This window comes from Poecilia reticulata, chromosome 11 (genome assembly GCF_904066995.2).
Source record: "Poecilia reticulata chromosome 11, P_reticulata-male-v2, whole genome shotgun sequence".
Lineage (NCBI taxonomy): Eukaryota > Metazoa > Chordata > Actinopteri > Cyprinodontiformes > Poeciliidae > Poecilia > Poecilia reticulata.
In genome coordinates this window covers 23,683,412-23,704,592 of record NC_088840.1, presented here as the reverse complement: position 1 = coordinate 23,704,592, position 21,181 = coordinate 23,683,412, and the positions used below count along the sequence as shown (strand labels likewise).

The 21,181-nt window shown below is 43.9% G+C and overlaps 1 protein-coding gene and 1 long non-coding RNA gene across 2 annotated transcripts in view; both read left to right on the top strand.

The window, feature by feature from the left end:
- Positions 1–2,261: 2,261 nt before the first annotated feature.
- Positions 2,262–8,990, top strand: LOC103472632 (uncharacterized). Its single transcript, XM_081612843.1, has 4 exons — positions 2,262–2,307; positions 2,544–2,682; positions 2,776–3,020; positions 4,667–8,990. The coding sequence occupies exons 1-4, from the start codon at positions 2,262–2,264 to the stop codon at positions 8,491–8,493; spliced, it is 4,257 nt and encodes a 1,418-aa protein (XP_081468969.1). The 3' UTR covers positions 8,494–8,990.
- Positions 8,991–11,691: 2,701 nt separating this feature from the next.
- LOC145553843 (uncharacterized) overlaps positions 11,692–21,181 on the top strand; it is a 49,797-nt gene continuing 40,307 nt past the window's right edge. Inside the window, exon 1 of the long non-coding RNA XR_014089884.1 lies at positions 11,692–11,723. This is a non-coding gene — a long non-coding RNA (uncharacterized LOC145553843). The remainder of the gene's footprint in view (positions 11,724–21,181) is intronic.

The window sequence follows — 21,181 nt, the reverse complement described above, 5'->3', positions numbered from 1 at the left end:
CACCCAGTGATTCTCCGACAACAGCCCCAGTGGTCCTAACAACCACAGAGGGACAAACAACCAAAGGTGCATCGACCACAACCACATCTGCTCCTACAACAACCAAAGCGGACCCGACAACAACAACAGATTTTCCGAGAACAACTACAGACGGTCAGACGTCACCCAATGATTCTCCGACAACAGCCCCAGTGGTCCTAACAACCACAGAGGGACAAACAACCAAAGTTGCATCGACCACAACCACAGCTGCTCCTACAACAACCAAAGCGTACCAGACAACAACAACAGATGGTCCGAGAACAACTACAGACGGTCTGATGTCACCCACTGATTCTCCGACAACAGCCCCAGTGGTCCTAACAACTACAGAGGGACAAACAACCAAATTTGCATCGACCACAACCACATCTGCTCCTACAACAACCAAAGCGGACCCGACAACAACAACAGATGGTCCGAGAACAACTACAGCCGGTCTGACGTCACCCACCGATTCTCCGACCACAACCAAAGCGTACCCGACAAAAACAGATGGTCCGAGAACAACCAAAGCGTACCCGACAAGAACAACAGATGGTCCGAGAACAACTACAGATGGTCTGACGTCACCCACTGATTCTCCGACAACAGCCCCAGTGGTCCTAACAACCACAGAGGGACAAACAACCAAAGGTGCATCGACCACAACCACATCTGCTCCTACAACAACCAAAGCGGACCCGACAACAACAACAGATGGTCCGAGAACAACTACAGCCGGTCTGACGTCACCCACTGATTCTCCGACAACAGCCCCAGTGGTCCTAACAACCACAGAGGGACAAACAACCAAAGGTGCATCGACCACAACCACAGCTGCTCCTACAACAACCAAAGCGGACCCGACAACAACAACAGATGGTCCGAGAACAACTACAGACGGTCTGACGTCACCCACTGATTCTCCGACAACAGCCCCAGTGGTCCTAACAACCACAGAGGGACAAACAACCAAATTTGCATCGACCACAACCACATCTGCTCCTACAACAACCAAAGCGGACTCGACAACAACAACAGATGGTCCGAGAACAACTACAGCCGGTCTGACGTCACCCACTGATTCTCCGACAACAACCCCAGTGGTCCTAACAACCACAGAGGGACAAAAAACCAAAGGTGCATCGACCACAACCACAGCTGCTCCTACAACAACCAAAGCGGACCCAACAACAACAACAGCTGGTCCGAGAAATACTACAGATGGTCTGACGTCACCCACTGATTCTCCGACAACAGCCCCAGTGGTCCTAACAACCACAGAGGGACAAACAACCAAATTTGCATCGACCACAACCACATCTGCTCCTACAAACACCAAAGCGTACCCGACAACAACAGATGGTCCGAGAACAACTACAGATGGTCTGGCGTCACCCAGTGATTCTCCGACAACAGCCCCAGTGGTCCTAACAACCACAGAGGGACAAACAACCAAAGGTGCATCAACCACAACCACATCCGCTCCTACAACAACCAAAGGGGACCCGACAACAACAACAGATGGTCCGAGAACAACTACAGCCGGTCTGACGTCACCCACTGATTCTCCGACAACAGCCCCAGTGGTCCTAACAACCACAGAGGGACAAACAACCAAAGGTGCATCGACCACAACCACAGCTGCTCCTACAACAACCAAAGCGTACCCGACAACAACAACAGATGGTCTGAGAACAACTACAGATGGTCTGACGTCACCCACTGATTCTCTGACAACAGCCCCAGTGGTCCTAATAACCACAGAGGGACAAACAACCAAAGGTGCATGGACCACAACCACAGCTGCTCCTACAACAACCAAAGCGGACCCGACAACAACAACAGCCGGTCAGATGTCAACCACAGCAGCTCAGACAACAACCACAGCGAATCCGACAACAAGCACAGTTGGTCCGAGAACAACTCCAGCCGGTCTGACGTCACCCACTGATTCTCCGACAACAGCCACAGTGGCCCTAACTACCACAGCAGGACAAACAACCAAACTTGCATCGACCACAACCACAGCTGCTCAAACAGCCATATTAGCTCCAACAACAACCACAGCTGCTACGACAATAACAACTGCTGCTCAGACAACCACAGCTGCTTCAACAACAACCACAGGTCCGAAAACAACTACAGTTTCTCCAAGAGCAACGACAGCTGCTTCAACAACTGCTGCTCAGACATCAACAACAGCTGTAGCGACCACAACCACAGCAGCTGATATAACAATGGTGCCAACTACAGCCACAGTCACTCCAACAACAACCACAGCTGGTCAGAGAACAACCACAACCGGTGTGACGTCAAACACAGCTGCTTCAACAACAACTACAGTTTCTCTGATAGCATCCACAGCAGCTCCAACTACAACCACAGCTTCTCCGCCCACAACAACAGTTGATTCAACAACAACCACACCCACTAAAACAACAACCATAGCGAATCCGATTACAACCACAGCCACACCAACAATAACCTCAGCTGATACGTCTACTGCCACCGCTGGTCAGATAACAACTACAGCTTCTCCTACAACATTCACAGCGAACCCGACAGCAACAATAGTTGGTCAGAGTACGACAGCCGTTCCCATGTCACCCACAGCTGCCATCTGGCATCTGACAACTGCACCAGCTGTTGTCAGAGTTGGTGCAGCTCTGCCTGTTGTCAAACACTCAAACATAGTGGAACCAACAACCACAACGGCACAAACAAACATAGGTGAACCAACCACAACCACAGCTGCTTCAACAGCAACCACAGCCGCTGCAACAACAACCACAGCTGCACTAACCACGACCACAGAAGCTCGGACAACTGCTTCAACAACAACCACAACTGCTTTAACAAGAAACACAGCTTCTCAGACAATAACCACAGTTTCACCGACAACAACCACCGATGCTTCAACAACCACCACGGTTTCTCCAACAACAACCACAGCTGCTTCAACAACAACCTCTGCATCTCAGACATCAACCACAGCTGTTAAGCCATCAACCACAGCTGTTAAGCCATCAACCACAGTTGCACCGACCACAACCACAGCAGTTTGGACACCAACCACAGTGGCTCCATCAACAACAACTGTTGATTCAACAACAACCACAACGGTGCCGACAACAACCACAACCACTCCAACAACAACCACAGCTGCGCTAACAACAACCACAGCCGGTCCAATAACAACCACAGCTTCTCCGACAACAGCCACAGCTGCACCAACAACCACAGTGGCACCAACAACCACAGGTGTACCGACCACAACCCTAGTTGCTCCAACAACAGCCACAGTTGGACAGAGAGCAACCACAACTGCTCCGACCACAGCAACAGCTGCTTCAACAACAACTACAGCTGCTTCAACAACAACCACAGCTGGTCCTAGAACACCCACAGCGGCTCTGACATCAACCACATCTGAAGCGACCATAACCATAGCAGCTGAGTCAACAACCACAGCTTCTCCGACAACAACCACAGCTGCTTCAACAACTGCTTCTGAGACATCAACCACAGCTGCTTCAACAACAAACACAGCTACTCAGAGAACAACCACAGCTGTACCAACAACAACCACCACAGCTGCTTCAACAACAACCACAGCTGCTTCAACAACAAACATAGCTTCTCAGACAATAACCACAGTTTTACTGACAACAACTACTGCTGCTTCAACAACAACCACAGCTGGTCAAAGAACACTCACATTTGCTCTGACATCAACCACATCTGAAGCTACCATAACCACAGCAGCTGAGTCAACAACCACAGCAGCTCGGAAAACAACGTCAGTTTCTCAGAAATCAACCACAGCTGCTTCAACACCAATCACAACTGCTTCAACAACAACCACAGCTGCTTTAACAACAAACACAGCTGCTCAGAGAACAACCACAGTTTCACCACCAACAACCACAGCTGCTTCAACAACTGCTGCTCAGACATCAACCACAGCTGCTGCACCAACAAACACAGATGGTCCAAGAACAAACACAGCTACTCAGAGAACAACCACAGCTGTACCAACAACAACCACAGCAGCTCGGAAAACAACCACAGTTTCTCTGACAACAACCACAGCTGCTTCAACAACACCCACAGCTGGTCAAATAACACCCACAGCTGGTCAAATAACACCTACAGCTGGTCAAATAACACCCACAGCTGGTCAAATAACACCCACAGCTGGTCAAATAACACCCACATCTGCGCTGACATCATCCATATCAGAAGCGACCATAACCACCGGAGCCGAGTCAACAACCACAGCAGCTCGGAAAACAACCACGGTTTCTCAGACATCAACCACAGCTGCTTCAACAACAACCACAGCTGCTTTAACAACAAACACAACTTCTCAGACAACAACCACAGTTGCTCAGACATCAACCACAGCTGTTTCAACAACAACCACAACTGATTCAACAACAACCACAGCTGCTTTAACCACAAACACAGCTGCTCAGAGAACAACTACAGCTGTACCAACAACAACCATAGCCGCTTGGAAAACAACCACAGTTTCTCAGTCAACTGCTTCAAAACAACACACAGCTTTTCAGACAACAACCTCAGTTTCTCCAACAACAACCACAGTCTCCACAACAACTGCGCCAGACATCAACAACAGCTAATGCAGAGACCACAACCACAGCAGCTGATACGACAACGGTGCCAACTACAGCCACAGTCACTCCAACAACAACCACAGCTGGTCAGAGAACAACCACAACCGGTGTGACGTCAAACACAGCTGCTTCAACAACAACTACAGTTTCTCCGATAACAACCACAGTCAGTCCAAAAATAACCACAGCTGCTCCAACCACAGCAACAGCTGTTCAGACAACAACCACAGCCACTCCAACAACAACCACAGTTACTCTGACCACAGCAACAGCTGCTTCAACAACAGCTGTTTCAACAACAACCAGAGGTCCTTCAACAACAACCACAGCAAGTAAAATAATAACCACAGATGCTCTAACAACAATTAGAGTCTCTCCAACCACTTCCACAGCTTCTCCGACCACAACAACTGTTGATTCAACAACAACCACAACGGTGCCGACAACAACCACAACCACTCCAACAACAACCACAGCTGCGCTAACAACAACCACAGCCGGTCCAATAACAACCACAGCTTCTCCGACAACAGCCACAGCTGCACCAACAACCACAGTGGCACCAACAACCACAGGTGTACCGACCACAACCCTAGTTGCTCCAACAACAGCCACAGTTGGACAGAGAGCAACCACAACTGCTCCGACCACAGCAACAGCTGCTTCAACAACAACTACAGCTGCTTCAACAACAACCACAGCTGGTCCTAGAACACCCACAGCGGCTCTGACATCAACCACATCTGAAGCGACCATAACCATAGCAGCTGAGTCAACAACCACAGCAGCTGAGTCAACAACCACAGCAGCTGCTTCAACAACCACAGCTTCTCCGACAACAACCACAGCTGCTTCAACAACTGCTTCTGAGACATCAACCACAGCTGCTTCAACAACAAACACAGATGGTCCAACAACAAACACAGCTACTCAGAGAACAACCACAGCTGTACCAACAACAACCACCACAGCTGCTTCAACAACAACCACAGCTGCTTCAACAACAAACATAGCTTCTCAGACAATAACCACAGTTTTACTGACAACAACTACTGCTGCTTCAACAACAACCACAGCTGGTCAAAGAACACTCACATTTGCTCTGACATCAACCACATCTGAAGCTACCATAACCACAGCAGCTGAGTCAACAACCACAGCAGCTCGGAAAACAACGTCAGTTTCTCAGAAATCAACCACAGCTGCTTCAACACCAATCACAACTGCTTCAACAACAACCACAGCTGCTTTAACAACAAACACAGCTGCTCAGAGAACAACCACAGTTTCACCACCAACAACCACAGCTGCTTCAACAACTGCTGCTCAGACATCAACCACAGCTGCTGCACCAACAAACACAGATGGTCCAAGAACAAACACAGCTACTCAGAGAACAACCACAGCTGTACCAACAACAACCACAGCAGCTCGGAAAACAACCACAGTTTCTCTGACAACAACCACAGCTGCTTCAACAACACCCACAGCTGGTCAAATAACACCCACAGCTGGTCAAATAACACCCACAGCTGGTCAAATAACACCCACATCTGCGCTGACATCATCCATATCAGAAGCGACCATAACCACCGGAGCCGAGTCAACAACCACAGCAGCTCGGAAAACAACCACGGTTTCTCAGACATCAACCACAGCTGCTTCAACAACAACCACAGCTGCTTTAACAACAAACACAACTTCTCAGACAACAACCACAGTTGCTCAGACATCAACCACAGCTGTTTCAACAACAACCACAACTGATTCAACAACAACCACAGCTGCTTTAACCACAAACACAGCTGCTCAGAGAACAACTACAGCTGTACCAACAACAACCATAGCCGCTTGGAAAACAACCACAGTTTCTCAGTCAACTGCTTCAAAAACAAACACAGCTTTTCAGACAACAACCACAGTTTCTCCAACAACAACCACAGCGTCTCCACCAACAACTGCTGCTCAGACATCAACAACAGCTATAGCGACCACAACCACAGCAGCTGATACGACAACGGTGCCAACTACAGCCACAGTCACTCCAACAACAACCACAGCTGGTCAGAGAACAACCACAACCGGTGTGACGTCAAACACAGCTGCTTCAACAACAACTACAGTTTCTCCGATAACAACCACAGTCAGTCCAAAAATAACCACAGCTGCTCCAACCACAGCAACAGCTGTTCAGACAACAACCACAGCCACTCCAACAACAACCACAGTTACTCTGACCACAGCAACAGCTGCTTCAACAACAGCTGTTTCAACAACAACCAGAGGTCCTTCAACAACAACCACAGCAAGTAAAATAATAACCACAGATGCTCTAACAACAATTAGAGTCTCTCCAACCACTTCCACAGCAGCTCCAACTGCAACCACAGCTTCTCCGACCACAACAACTGTTGATTCAACAACAACCACAACGGTGCCGACAACAACCACAACCACTCCAACAACAACCACAGCTGCGCTAACAACAACCACAGCCGGTCCAATAACAACCACAGCTTCTCCGACAACAGCCACACCTGCACCAACAACCACAGCGGCACAAACAACCACAGTTGCTTCAACAACAAGCAGAGCCACTGCAACAACCACAGCTGGTCCGACATCAACCGCGGCCACTGCAACATCACCCACTGCTGCTCCGACAACAACCACAGGTACTCCCACAACAACCACAGCTGCTCCGACAACAAGAGCTGCTTCAACAACAACCACAGCTGCTTCAGCAACAACCACAGAGGAGCCAACAACCACAGTTTCACAATCTACAACCACAGCCATTCTGACAGTAACCACAGCTACTCCGGCAACAACCACAGCGGCTGAGACAAAAACCACCGCGTCTCCAACAACAACCACAGCTTCTCCAAGATCAACCACAGCCACTCTGACAACAACCACAGCCGCCCTGACAACAACAACTGCTGCTCCGACAACAACCACAGCCGCTCAAACAACATCCACAGCTTCTGCCACAAAATCCACAGCCTCTCCAAAAGCAAAAGCTGCTCCATCAACAACCACAGCATCTGAGACAACAACCACAGCTGCTCAGACAGCCACCACAGCGGCTTCGACAACAACCACAGCAACTCCAACAACCACAGCTGCTCTGACAACAACCACAGAGGCACCAGCAACCACAGCTTCTCCATCTACAACAACTTCTCCGACAACCACAACAGTTGCTCATACAATTACCACAGCAGCTGAGACATCAGCCACACCTTCTCCAAGAACAACCACTCTGACAACAACCTCAGCGGCTGAGACAACAACCACAGCTGCTCAGACAACCACCACAGCGGCTTTAACAACAACCACTGATTTGCCAACAACAACCACAGCTTCTCTAACAACAGTCGCTCTGGCAACAATCACAAGAGTGCCGACAACAAATACAGTATGTCCTTCAACAATCAAATCTGCTCAGACAACCACCACAGTGGTTCCAACAAACATCACAGCCACTCCAACATTAACCACAACGGTGCCGACAACAACCACAGCCACTCAAAAAACAACCACAGCAGCTCTACAGCCAGCTCGTACAGCCACAGTTGTGGCTGGTGCAGCGGCTGAGACAACCACTTCAGCTACTCCGACAATAACTACTTCTTCAGCTGTACCAGCCACAACTGCAGTTGATGCACCAACCACCATTTCCGTCACTACTGCAGTCGCTGGCTCCACTAATATTCCTCCAACTATATCTAATACAACGAATACAACAACAACCTCCAATGCAGTTCACAACAAATCAAGGGTCTTCCTGCTTATAGCTCTTTTTTCAATAGTTTTGTTAGATTAAACCTGCACCTACAGTATGCTATATTGAAATCAAATCTTCTAGTCTTGAAATATTTTTAAATGTTTTATATACACTATTTTTATTTCTATGTTATTTTTAACGTAATCTTTAAATCCATCATGATGGTTGTACGTTAAACTCTTAAATCAATAACACGTTTTTGTCTCTTGAAACATTTTAAAATTACTCTATCAGATGGGATGCTCTTATTTTATGATATCTTTTAAAATGCCATAATTCTTATTTTAGGTTTTGGGGGGTTTTTTCTGAGTGGGAGCAGAATATGTCATTGTTTATGCTGCGTTTTTTTTCTTCCTTTCCCTTAGGCATTTCTATAAATTATCATATGTACTTTCACAATTTCTGAAAAAAAAAAAAGTCTGATTCACTACGTTTGTTTTTACAGTTATGGTGCAATGCATTGTTTTATCTTTTTACATGATGCAACATTTTCAAGTCTATCATTAAATGACAGAATAAAACCTTTATTCACTTACTGTTAATTTGTGGTTTATTTGTAAAGTGTACATACATCTTCGTGGGACAGCACTTTCAGAGTTGGAACTATATTAAAATAGAAAGTGAAACAGCCATATTCAAATACAATAAAATCCATCCATCCATTTTCTTACACCCTTGTCCCTCAGTGCGGTCGGGAGGGGTGATGGTGCCTATCTCCAGCTAGCATACCGGGTGAGAGGCAGGGGTTCACCCTGGACAGGTCGCCAGTCTGTCGCAGGGCAACACAAAGACACACAACCATGCACACACACCTAGGGGCAATTTGGAGAGGCCAATTAACCTTACAGTCATGTTTTTGGACTGTGGGAGGAAACTGGAGAACCCGGAGAAAACCCACGCATGCACAGGGAGAACATGCAAACTCTATGTGGAAAGACCGGGGCCGGTAATCAAACCCAGAACCTTCTTGCTGCAAGGCAACAACTCTACCAACCGCGCCAGTGTGCAGCCCATTCAAATACAATAAAATATAGAAAACAATGTCAACTGTATGGCTCAATAGACAGTGAGACAGATAAACAGACTAACTTCTCCATTTCATGCTAATTTGTCATTTTGCCAGATAAAATCTTTTTACATAAACATGACATCACAGTGAATTGCTGACGGAATAATAATTAACAATGAAATAGATGAAAAAAAGTTGTGACAAGTAATGAGGATGTAAATAAGGTGCAACCAACACTTTCTCACTAAAATGGACACTTCTGACTGTCATGGGGTGGCAAGTTGCTGTCACAGCTGCTGCTGAGCTGTAACCACTCACACCTGATCGTCATCACCCAGATCCCCAGCTGCTGCCATATATATAAGAACGGATCACCCCCTGCTCGGCGTCAGATTGTTGTGAAACCCTCAGAGTCCAGAAAACACAACTAAATCCAAACAGGAACTCAAACAGAAAAAAAAGAAAAATCTTCCGGGGGGCCGACCACGGTGCAGGAGGTGAAGCTCACGTGGGCTGTACGGTGGATGGTGACGTCGGAGGCGGAGCTTGAGCCGCGGCGGGCGGCGCAGGAGGCGGAGCGCCGGCTGCTGCAGGCTCTGGAGGGCCGGGCGGAGCGCCGGTGTTACGTCAATCCGCGTTTCCCCATCAGATACGGTTCCACCTGCTCTCCTTGCCGCTCCTCCCCGCCCACGCGGCACAATACGCGCGTGCTCGTGATGAGCACTGAGAAAGCACGCGCGTAGGGAACTACGGACACCGTGAAAGCTCAAACAACATGTTTCGGCAAAGTTGTCACTTTCTTCACATTTTTACGGGAAAAAAAATAGTAATACTAATAACAATAATAATAAATAATAGTGATAAATACATATATGCCACATATATATTATAATTATTATAAATGTATATATATGTTTAGTTATATATACATATATATATTTATGAAATAAAAACAGGGCAATGTATTTTAACGCTCGATATTACCCATCAGATACCACTTGTTTTACAGTGGGGGAACGGTACCTGATGGCCATATTTCACCCATCAGATACCGTTCCCCCTGTGTTAAGCCAAGGGAAACTCGGGGAACCAAGGTGGCTGCTCATCGGCAGCAGGCACGGGGAACTCTGGGGGCGGAGACAGAGCCTCGGCACGGGGACCGGAGGCAGCGGGGACTGACGCCGCCTCGGCACGGGGACCGGAGGCAGCGGGGACTGACGCCGCCTCGGCACGGGGACCGGAGGCAGCGGGGACTGACGCCGCCTCGGCACGGGACCGGAGGCAGCGGGGACTGACGCCGCCTCGGACCGGAGGCAGCGGGGACTGACGCCGCCTCGGACCGGAGGCAGCGGGGACTGACGCCGCCTCGGCACGGGGACCGGAGGCAGCGGGGACTGACGCCGCCTCGGCACGGGGACCGGAGGCAGCGGGGACTGACGCCGCCTCGGCACGGGACCGGAGGCAGCTGCAGGCTTTGCCCAGGGGCCGGGACCTCCGGCAGCTCAGGGCGGTGGCGACCTCTTAGCCCAGGGGCCGGGACCTCCGGCGGCTCAGGGCGGCGGCGACGTCTTAGCCCCGGAGCCGGGACCTCCGGCGGCTCAGGGCGGCGGCGACGTCTTAGCCCCGGAGCCGGGACCTCCGGCGGCTCAGGGCGGTGGCGACGTCTTAGCCTAGGGGCCGGGACCTCCGGCGGCTCAGGGCGGTGGCGGGGTCGGTGCAACAGCGACGGACTCTGGAGGCTCGGGTCGTAACAGCGGCTGGCTGAGACGGCCAGGCTGTGGCGGTAGCTGGAACCAGGTGGGCTGACTTTGATCTTGCCGCGAGCTTTGCCTTTACTGTCTGCAACTCCAGCTCAACCCCTTTGAAAAATTGCACCAAGCCCAGCTGAAGGAGAAGCGAAATCCACCTGTCCAGCTGGATTGACATGCGTGTGGCAGCGTTGAGCCGGCTGAACGGTGAACTCGAGTTAGCCATTTCTGCGTCGTACCTCCTGATCTCCCTTAACAGGGAACGACGGTCTTCTTGGTCCATGATGGTAAATGGCGTTTCTCACCGGTACTGGTCGGATCCTACTGTCATGGGGTGGTAAGTTGCGGTGAGGAAGTGGACGCAGGTAGACCCAGGATGTCATGAAAAATGATGAATTTAATTATGATAATCCACACAAGGAACAACAGAGAACAGCACGGGGAAACAGGCATCCATGGGAAGATCCCTGTTCTTCGTCGGACAGGGATCCGACGAAGAACAGAGACAACAGGTGAGACTAAATACACATGGGGTAATCAAGGGAACGAGACACACCTGGGAGACAATCAATGGGGAAAGACGCAGAGACAGGACTCACAGGGAACAAGATCACACAGAAACTCAAAAATAAACGCATAGAAACACGGATCACGACACTGTCATCTCCTCTCAGAGATGTTTGCAGCAGCTGACTAGATCACACTTAAACTAGAACTCCATGGCAGCATTTTCTAGGCCAAGATGGGAGCGTTCTGAGAGGACTCTGAGAATCTTTGTAAATACAGACCTGGTTCCTTCACAGCAAATCCAGGAGGCCCAGATTAACACTGTCAGATTTGATTTCAACACTTTTAAAGTGTCTATATGGGTCCACACCAGAAAGTGTTAACTCTTTTTGGAGAGTTGGTACATTAACTCTTATAAAGTGTAAAATATCAAATCTGCTGGAGTTAATAATTTAACACTTACTAACAGTAATTCAGTGTTAGATCTCTCTCTATTAACTCTCACCGAGTACTTCTTTAACTTCTTAAGAGTTATTTGTAATTAATATTAAATAGGTACTTTATTGTTTTGAACTTTTAATAAAGAGGCAATAATTTTCTCAAATGCATTTATTTCAAAACGTGCACCATAATTACAAAACATTACAATATGGAATAATGTGCATGTTTCACATGTCACTTTCATTCACATATTGCTTTTAAAAAGGTCTAACATATCAGCTGTGCAATACAAAATGCAATATGCTTAATACATTTTTCTTCAATACCATATGCATGAAATTGTTCAAAGTACAAGGTGGAGAAAGTAAAGCAAGCAGTTAATGTAATATGATAGAGTACATTTTCTTTTAACAGGTAGATTACTGGATATTACAGTACATAACAGACCAACCTGATATTCAACTGACCAACATCGATATTATGACTTATCAGTTCATTTCCATTAATATTTCTTATCCAAAAAAGGTTTCAGGAGAAAAAAAACAATCTTCTAACAGAGTGTATTAATTAAATGTTACAAATTTGGATTTCTGTAAACTGAATAATAAACTACATGTAAATTGAACATTACTTCTTCATTGTGGAAAATTCTCCATCTCTTTTATGTCCTGATGGAATCTCTCCCGCTGCTCATCACTCCTCGATCCCAGATTCTCAGGAAACCGGCCAATATGTTAGAATAAATAATGCATTTTGATGCTCATGTGGCATCCATAGTTCAGAAAGTTGGCCTGATTGAGCGAAACCACTGTGATTTTGAAATTCAGCACACCAAAATTACCCTAAAACAGTAAAAAAAAAAACCCAGGCAGTTTTTTGGCTGTTGATTTGTGTTGTCACTTCTACTATTTCAAGGGCAAGAAAATGATGGTTGATTGGTAACTATACTATAATTCTTCTGTTGATAGCGTACTCCAAAAAAATTGTGCTTTATTGTATTTGTGCAGAAAAAAATATAGTATTATTAAAAATATAAAGGATGTCCTAGAGTAGCACAACTAGAATCGTTCAACAAATTTTCATTAGAACTTTGACTCTAGTATTTTGGATCAGCTGAAGGAGTTTAACAGATTTCTTTTGTTGTTGTTGTTTAAGATATTCTAATATTATAGTGAAGGATTTCTTGACTTTTTTCTTTTACTTTTTGTATATGAAGCAGCACAAATGTATTACCCTGAAACCAGTTTATCAATATTTGGATATATAGGTCTGCCTGAAAACAAGGCAACTACTGTTCAGGTCATTTGTTTTATAAGGAGCTTAGGTGGAACCCTCCCGACCAAACTAAGGGACAAGGGTGTAAAAAAATGGATGGATGGATGGATGGCTTAGATGGTGACAAAAGTTCAGAACTATTATTAAGAGCTCTAAACTTTAATGAATATGAGGCATAGTTAGCCTCACATTTATGAGGCAAATTATGTTTTGCCTCATAATTCTCAAACAGTCACAAAAAGTGGAGTGACTGTGGCTGTCAAAAAGATAAATGGGAAATAATATAATGGACATAACTGCTGGGGGAAAAAATACGTTAGAAGATGCACACCTAAAGGTTTACAAGGTTTGTTTTAACAATTTGTATTGTCATCTCTTTTGGACAAATGCAACATTTACTACCCAGAACTTAATAATGAAAATAATAGGGAAGGACAAAAACTGTTAAAACAGCTTTTACCAGATTTGCAACTATATGCAATTTGGATTAGTCCAACACTAATAATTTTTTTGGTTTTCTGAAAATAAGAATAGCACCAAAAATACTATTTTTCAATCTGGCAAAAACTGCACACAAGAAACAAGGAAAGAAACCTGTTTTAATTGGGATTTGGTGTTTTGGACTAACATGACACCAAGTTTCCTTGCATTTAGATGGTCCAAATGTGACAAGCTCAGTGAACCATAAGAGTGTGAGTTTGTGTAAAGTTTATCCTTGTTTACCTTGTGATGACTTGGCAAACTGTCCAGAGACTCAATGTTTCCTTCTTTTTCTTTTGCATTAAATAGAAACTAGTGTTTTACTTAATACTTGCCAGAAGTTCAACTGTTACTTACGGAAGAGGATTAGGGCCACCGGAAAAAAAAAAAAAGAATTCTGACATTAATCTCAGAATTCTGACATTAATCTCAGAATTCTAACCCTAATCTCAGAATTCTGACTTTCTGAGATTAAAGTCAGATTTTTTTTTTTGTCCGGTGCCCCTAATCCTCTTCCGTAGTTACTGGAGATCATAGTGCTTCAATTGTTTTTGTGTCCCCTAGTTTTAAACTCTCCGCGTTGATTTAATGTAGAGCACGTTTTTCAGTAGATATTTTTGTGTGCTATCTTCTCACCAGCAGAGGGCGGCAAACACACACTGCTGAACATGAAATATTTGGAACACTGCCAATTCAAAACAAGTGATATTAGCTTGATTATAAAAAGATAATCAACATTTTTAACAAAACATTTTCTATCTACTGGAGAATTAAAAGTAGGCTCTCATATATTGTTTTTTAGTAGACCAAATGTAGTGTGTAGACCAAAGCCAGAAGAAAGAGAGGGTTAGAAAAAGCAAAGGAAACAATAGTAAAAGATCAGGTGAGGAGGTGGAGCTGGCAGGGTTGTAGCTCAGTAAAGTGGTCCAGACCAGTGTCAGAATAAGTTAGATATGCTCAATGCGACATTGTGGGTTTGACCTTTTTGTTACAGCTTTATAAATATTTCAGGGGACCAAATGTAGACCAAAAGTAATGTGATGTGAAAAGGAGAAAAGGAAACAAAACACCGTTTTTAAAATGTGTCACAAAAAATGAAGTGTGTTATGCAAAATATTCAGCATTTTCAGCAAATCCAATCTTCAAATGGATTTTAAATCCATTTGAAGATTTAAAATCTTGATTTAGGTTGGATTATATCAGATTGTGCACTAGATGTCTAGAATCTAATTATTATTTACACCTTGATAAAGGGTTTTGGCCTCCTTAGGCCACAACGCCTACAAGGTTATACAACAATTACAAGTGGTTACATGATTACAATTTCACCACTTTGCAGTGTGTAATAATGTAATAATAGTGTAATAAATTACACTATTAGAAGAGTGTAATAATTATTACACTCTTCTAATAATTATTACACTCTTCTAATAATTAGAAGATAATTATTATAAGAGTGTAAAGTGAAATGCAGCCCCAAATGAAAATTTGTTGCCGATTAAAAAAAATAATCCTAAATGGGTTATTTATGGTTCTATCCCTATATCTCTGAAAATTTAGACATTTTTGTGCAATATTTAAGTTTGACATTGTTTTTGCCTAAAACCGTTTTAGTACTGCCCTCTTTGGTCAAACAGTTCTAAATTTTAATTTTTTCTCGTGGGTGCAGCAGTATAAAAGCGGAGCTGGGCAATTACATTAACTTTTTTGAAAAAAATATTTTTACTACATCGAACTTTTTACTTTTACTTGAGTAATTTTAGTATGAAGTGGTGCTACTCTGACTTGAGTAAATGAAAACATGTTTTCACCAGATACACCTGTAGCTTTTGTTAAAATTTCATAGCTTTTTTATAGAAAGAAAATGATTTTTTCTTTTGCCTGATTTTGTTATTTTTTATTGTTTATATGAATTATTGTAATTATGGTCCTTCATACCAAAATTTCCACATAACTATATTTTGATCCATCTGTCTTTTTAAAAATTGATTGATAATGTGATCAGAGTTTTTACCATATATATATATATATATATATATATATATATATATATATACACTGCTCAAAAAAATGAAGGGAACACTCAAATAACACATCCTAGATCTGAATGAATGAAATATTCTCATTGAATACTTTGTTCTGTACAAAGTTGAATGTGCTGACAACAAAATCACACAAAAATCATCAATGGAAATCAAATTTATTAACCAATGGAGGCCTGGATTTGGAGCCACACACAAAATTAAAGTGAAAAAACACACTACAGGCTGATCCAACTTTAATGTAATGTCCTTAAAACAAGTCAAAATGAGGCTCAGTATTGTGTGTGGCCTCCACGTGCCTGTATGACCTCCCTACAACGCCTGGGCATGCTCCTGATGAGGTGGCGGATGGTCTCCTGAGGGATCTCCTCCCAGACCTGGACTAAAGCATCCGCCAACTCCTGGACAGTCTGTGGTGCAATGTGACGTTGGTGGATGGAGCGAGACATGATGTCCCAGATGTGCTCAATCGGATTCAGGTCTGGGGAACGGGCGGGCCAGTCCATAGCTTCAATGCCTTCATCTTGCAGGAACTGCTGACACACTCCAGCCACATGAGGTCTAGCATTGTCCTGCATTAGGAGGAACCCAGGGCCAACCGCACCAGCATATGGTCTCACAAGGGGTCTGAGGATCTCATCTCGGTACCTAATGGCAGTCAGGCTACCTCTGGTGAGCACATGGAGGGCTGTGCGGGCCTCCAAAGAAATGCCACCCCACACCATTACTGACCCACTGCCAAACCGGTCATGCTGAAGGATGTTGCAGGCAGCAGACCGCTCTCCACGGCATCTCCAGACTCTGTCACGTCTGTCACATGTGCTCAGTGTGAACCTGCTTTCGTCTGAGAAGAGCACAAGGCGCCAGTGGCGAATTTGCCAATCCTGGTGTTCTTTGGCAAATGCCAAGCGTCCTGCATGGTGTTGGGCTGTGAGCACAACCCCCATCTGTGGACGTCGGGCCCTCATACCATCCTCATGGAGTCGGTTTCTAACCGTTTGTGCAGACACATGCACATTTGTGGCCTGCTGGAGGTCATTTTGCAGGGCTCTGGCAGTGCTCCTCCTGTTGCTTCTTGCACAAAGGCGGAGGTAGCGGTCCTGCTGCTGGGTTGTTGCCCTCCTACGGCCTCCTCCACCTCTCCTGGTGTACTGGCCTGTCTCTTGGTAGCGCCTCTAGCCTCTGGATACTACACTGACAGACACAGCAAACCTTCTTGCCACAGCTCGCATTGATGTGCCATCCTGGATGAGCTGCACTACCTGAGCCACTTGTGTGGGTTGTAGAGTCCGTCTCATGCTACCACGAGTGTGAAAGCACCACCAACATTCAAAACTGACCAAAACATCAGCCAGACAGCATAGGTACTGAGAAGTGGTCTGTGGTCCCCACCTGCAGAACCACTCCTTTATTGAGTGTGTCTTGCTAATTGCCAATAATTTCCATCTGTTGTCTATTCCATTTGCACAACAGCAGGGGAAATTGATTGTCAATCAGTGTTGCTTCCTAAGTGGACAGTTTGATTTCACAGAAGTTGGATTTACTTGGAGTTATATTGTGTTGTTTAAGTGTTCCCTTTATTTTTTTTAGCATATTGTGATAAAGTTAATTATTTTCCATAATGTAATGATAAAAATTAAACTGTCATATATTTTAGATTCATTGCACACCAACTGAAATATTTCAGGTCTTTTACTGTTTTAATACTGATTATTTTGGCATACAGCTCATGATAACCCAAAATCCCTGTCTCAAAAAATGAGCATATCATGAAAAGGTTCTCTGAACAAGCAGTCAACCTCATCATCTGAATCAACAAAGTAACTCTAAGCACCTGCAAAAGATTCCTGAGGCTTTTAAAAACTCCCAGCCTGGTTCATTACTCAAAACCGCAATCATGGGTAAGACTGCTGACCTGACTGCTGTCCAGAAGGCCATCATTGACACCCTCAAGCAAGAGGGTCAGACACAGAAAGAAATTTCTGAACAAATAGGCTGTTCCCAGAGTGCTGTATCAAGGCACCTCAGTGGGAAGGAAAAAGTGTGGCAGAAAACGCTGCACAACGAGAAGAGGTGACCGGACCCTGAGGAAGATTGTGGAGAAGGACCGATTCCAGGCCTTGGGGGAAGCAGTGGACTGAGTACATATATGGTTCCTTCTCAAAAATGTATATTTATATATTGCTAATAATTATTCTTGAGGAATTTCTTGGATGGATTCTTTTTACTTTTACTTGAGTAAAAATATGTTGAAGTAGTGCTGCTCTAACTTGAGTACAATAACTTGTAAGAAGTTTGGTCAATGGCATTACTCAACTTTAAAAATGTGTGTTTTATTTGCAATGTGAACACGGTGTGAAATAATAATGCAAAAATGTTTTTCTCATATGGTGCTGAACGGATGTCTCTGTGAGACTGGCTGCAGTGCTGAAGAAGCGGCAGAGGCTAATGGCAGCTCTCACTCAGGACAGACAGGCTGCCGCTGCCTGCAGCCGAGCTGCGGAGCGTTGTCGCCATAGAAGTCTCCAATAACACAGAAAAAGAGTCGCTAGGTTATCATTGTTTTGAAAAATAGTCACAAGAGGGTCTAAAAAATCGACAAATATAGCGACACAGGCCCACTCATTCCGTCCGCTCTTCCCCACTCTCAGCAGAGTCTCGTGGCTCCGCCCATTTTGCTGGCGGGTTTAGCTTTCAGAGGGGGTTTAGTTACACTTTAAAGAAGTTATCTCTCGTGCTCTCAGTGTGGACTTAAAAGTGCTCAACGAAATAAGTGTACTGTATTTAATTTTCAGTTTTTTAGTATATGTTACATGTAAACCAAGCAGAGTAAGCAAAGGCCCTTTTCCCCAGTTTTGTGGAGGGAAATGGGACAGAAAGAAATAATCATCTGAATGCGGGCAAAGAATCTACATTTCTCCATGTGATTAGATCACAGATGTAGGAAGGCAACAGCCCAAGCATAACCTCATAAATAAGTGTCCCAATGTCTCAACCTCCTGGTGGAGAAGGAAGGCATCCCACTGGAGAGTACCGTTCATAATGATGAGTCAAGGCAGTTAGTAACAAACCTCAGAGAAAGATGATAGAGAATATAATTATTTTTGAAGATATTGTGTTGACATTCGCATATAATAGGCCTCCATGATCTTAAATAGACAATAATGTTGCTGTGACAAGCCACATTTTTACCTTAGAAGAAAATTGAAATTTGCTTCAAAAGAAAAAGCTCAATTTGAGTTTAAGTTTCTTCACAATATTTTCAATATAGGGCCTAAAGGTGTCAAAGTCAAAAGCAAGAACCCAAGGTATTTGTATGTGTGAAAGGGAAAAGAGGTAATGGGAGGAAATTAGAAATCTTATTAAAGAAAAGACCCACCCAACCTTTGTTAATACCTTCTTTTGTCAGCTGCTTTGCAAGAAAACATTTAATCAACTGGAAACTTAGGTCAGATCTTCCTGGTTGCACAAATGCAATTGCAGTAGGTGTCAATAAAATAAATGTGACATGAGAAACTGGTGTAAGATGCATAGAGAATGTAGAGGATAGAGTAAAAACAAATTTGAGTAAGAGAACATAAAATACAATGACTACAGTGAATTTACAACACACACTTCTAATTAGATTTCTATCTAATTAACTCAATTTTTTATTAGCTTATTCTAGGTTGACCAGTCAAATGCTTGAGTGTTGAGTGTGTGTGCTTATGACCTGAACAGTTGCCTTGATGTCAGAGAGTGCAGCTTTGCGTGAGATGCTTTGCATTCCAGTACAGTGAGTTAATGTCACGCTGCGTACAGGCTCATCTTATGACAAGCCAAAGAACAAAAAACAGAAGCAACTTATACATATGATCAATAACTTTATTTACATTTGTGGAGAACATATATGCATTTTTAGCGATGCATTTTTAATTCATACGCACCTCTTAAGCTTGATACACGTCTCATTAAACAGTACCTATTAACTTCACCTGTCTTAAGCCATTCAAAATTTTCTGTCAGGAAGATAAATTCAATTTGTCAATTAGATTAATTTCCTTTTCATGAAGGAAATTAGAGTTTCTTGAGAAACATTTTCTCACTATCACAAAATTAACAGTTAATTTGTACGCTAAATTATCATAACAGTATGTCAAAAAGAATAAGATAGTAAGCAATTATGTTTCATGCTAACATAATTATCAGTCAATTAACAAGCAAACAAAGGTTTTCTTTGCTGGAAAGTTCATTATCTATGGATCATATAGATAATGATAGTTGGGATAGTTTCCTCAGTTTGGATGATATTTGTCAGCTACACTTTTTGAAAATTATCATGTTGACAGATTAAAGAAATGTTTGGGATAGTAAGAAATCACTCAACAAAATTTTAAGAAAGTTCATCCTGGCTTGGTTAATCTAATATGGTGCGACTTCTTGTTTCTGTTTGTTCTCATTTGTTCATCATTTTCTCTTGTTTTATCCATCTTTTTTCACCACTGACTCAGCTCTGTTTGTAGAACAGAATATTTACTTCAGTGCTATGTCATCAAAACACTTTGTCAGCAGTCTAAGGGTTTACATTAGTGCATAAATTTGTTTGTTCAAGCACGGTTTTTATTTATTCACATTATACATTTATTTTTGTGTTTGAATGTGCAACCGTTTCATTCCAATATTTTGCTCCAGGTGGATTTTAGTAGTCATAAAATGTGATCTAAGTAAAATTTCCATGGTGTAAATATGTTTTTCAAACTATTTCTACAAGTTACCGTACTATAAAGATTAAAAATGTATTCAGCAAGATGTAGCAAAAATCTGAACTAAAAACTCAACTCAAAATCAAGGTGTTTTTAAAGGTATACGTGTGTGCAAAGTTAGAATACAAATTGAGGAAACAATTTCCCGCATGCATGACTAGTGTTATTCTCCTTGACGTGAAAACTGGTCAAGCGATAGAAGCATAATTAAAAGGGAGGACACTACTTGGGTGGCAACAGCAACAAAGCTTCCTGCATTCTGCAAGTTTAACTCAAAGGGTGTGAGCTCAGAAAACCTTTTCCTTCCAGTTGAGTCATATGGAAAACCCTTATTTCAAGCACAAAACCTTGTCATCAAAGCAAATACTATTTAAAGATACTAATATCTTAACTGTTGGACAATACAACATTTAGGCCAGACAGCATATGACTGACCTCTCTTAATATATTGTCTAAACCAGTGTTTCTCAACCTTTTTTGGGC